General features: G+C 44.0%; 1 protein-coding gene across 1 annotated transcript in view; it reads left to right on the top strand.

Annotated features, from left to right (window-relative positions):
* LOC109485775 (tumor necrosis factor ligand superfamily member 10-like) overlaps nucleotides 1-655 on the top strand; it is a 3,558-nt gene that overhangs the window by 2,578 nt on the left and 325 nt on the right. Inside the window, exon 4 of the mRNA XM_019789460.1 lies at nucleotides 298-436. Coding sequence (XP_019645019.1) covers nucleotides 298-436 — 139 coding nt within the window. The remainder of the gene's footprint in view (nucleotides 1-297; nucleotides 437-655) is intronic.

Consider the following 655-nt stretch of genomic DNA (forward strand, 5'->3'; position numbering starts at 1 on the left):
TCTCTTCTCTCTCTCTCCTCCTCTCCTCCCTCCCTCCTCTCTTCTCCCTCCCTCTCCTCCTCTCTCTCTCTCTCTCTTCTCTCCATTTCTGCTACTGTCTTGTCTCTTTTAGTCGTGTGAGGATCGGGCCTAAATGCGTATGTTATACTTTGGCTCAATCTTCTGAAAATTCATGGGAATAAATAAAAACTTTTTCGACCATGTGACCGTTTTTTAAACAAGGTCAAGAGGAGTAGTGAATTGGCCACAACAGAGTCTTTATCTTTAAACGACATAAAAAATCCTTTCCCTTCCCAGACCACGTCCATTCGAACCACAGCACTTTGCGCGTGACGTACTGGGAATCGAACCAGGGACTGGCGACTCTGGCGAACGGGATGAAGTACCGGGACGGGTACATCAAAGTGCCGGTGGACGGGATGTACTACGTCTACAGGTGAGTCAACATTTTTTTTCACAATTTTTTTTTCTATTCCAGCATGTTTTGTGTTGCCATATCTGTCACAACTGTCACATCACTAGTCATGCTTTATCTTTCCTAATCCTCATCTAACAAAAGTTAGAGGGTTTGCTTGGCCATGGTATGAAATAATACATACGAGGGAAGTGTATATCACCTGCCTTGTCAATTGTAATTTGTATCCAGTTGAGGGAG

This window comes from Branchiostoma belcheri, unplaced genomic scaffold, assembly GCF_001625305.1.
Source record: "Branchiostoma belcheri isolate BF01 breed outbred unplaced genomic scaffold, Haploidv18h27 scaffold78, whole genome shotgun sequence".
In the NCBI taxonomy this organism is placed as follows: domain Eukaryota; kingdom Metazoa; phylum Chordata; class Leptocardii; order Amphioxiformes; family Branchiostomatidae; genus Branchiostoma; species Branchiostoma belcheri.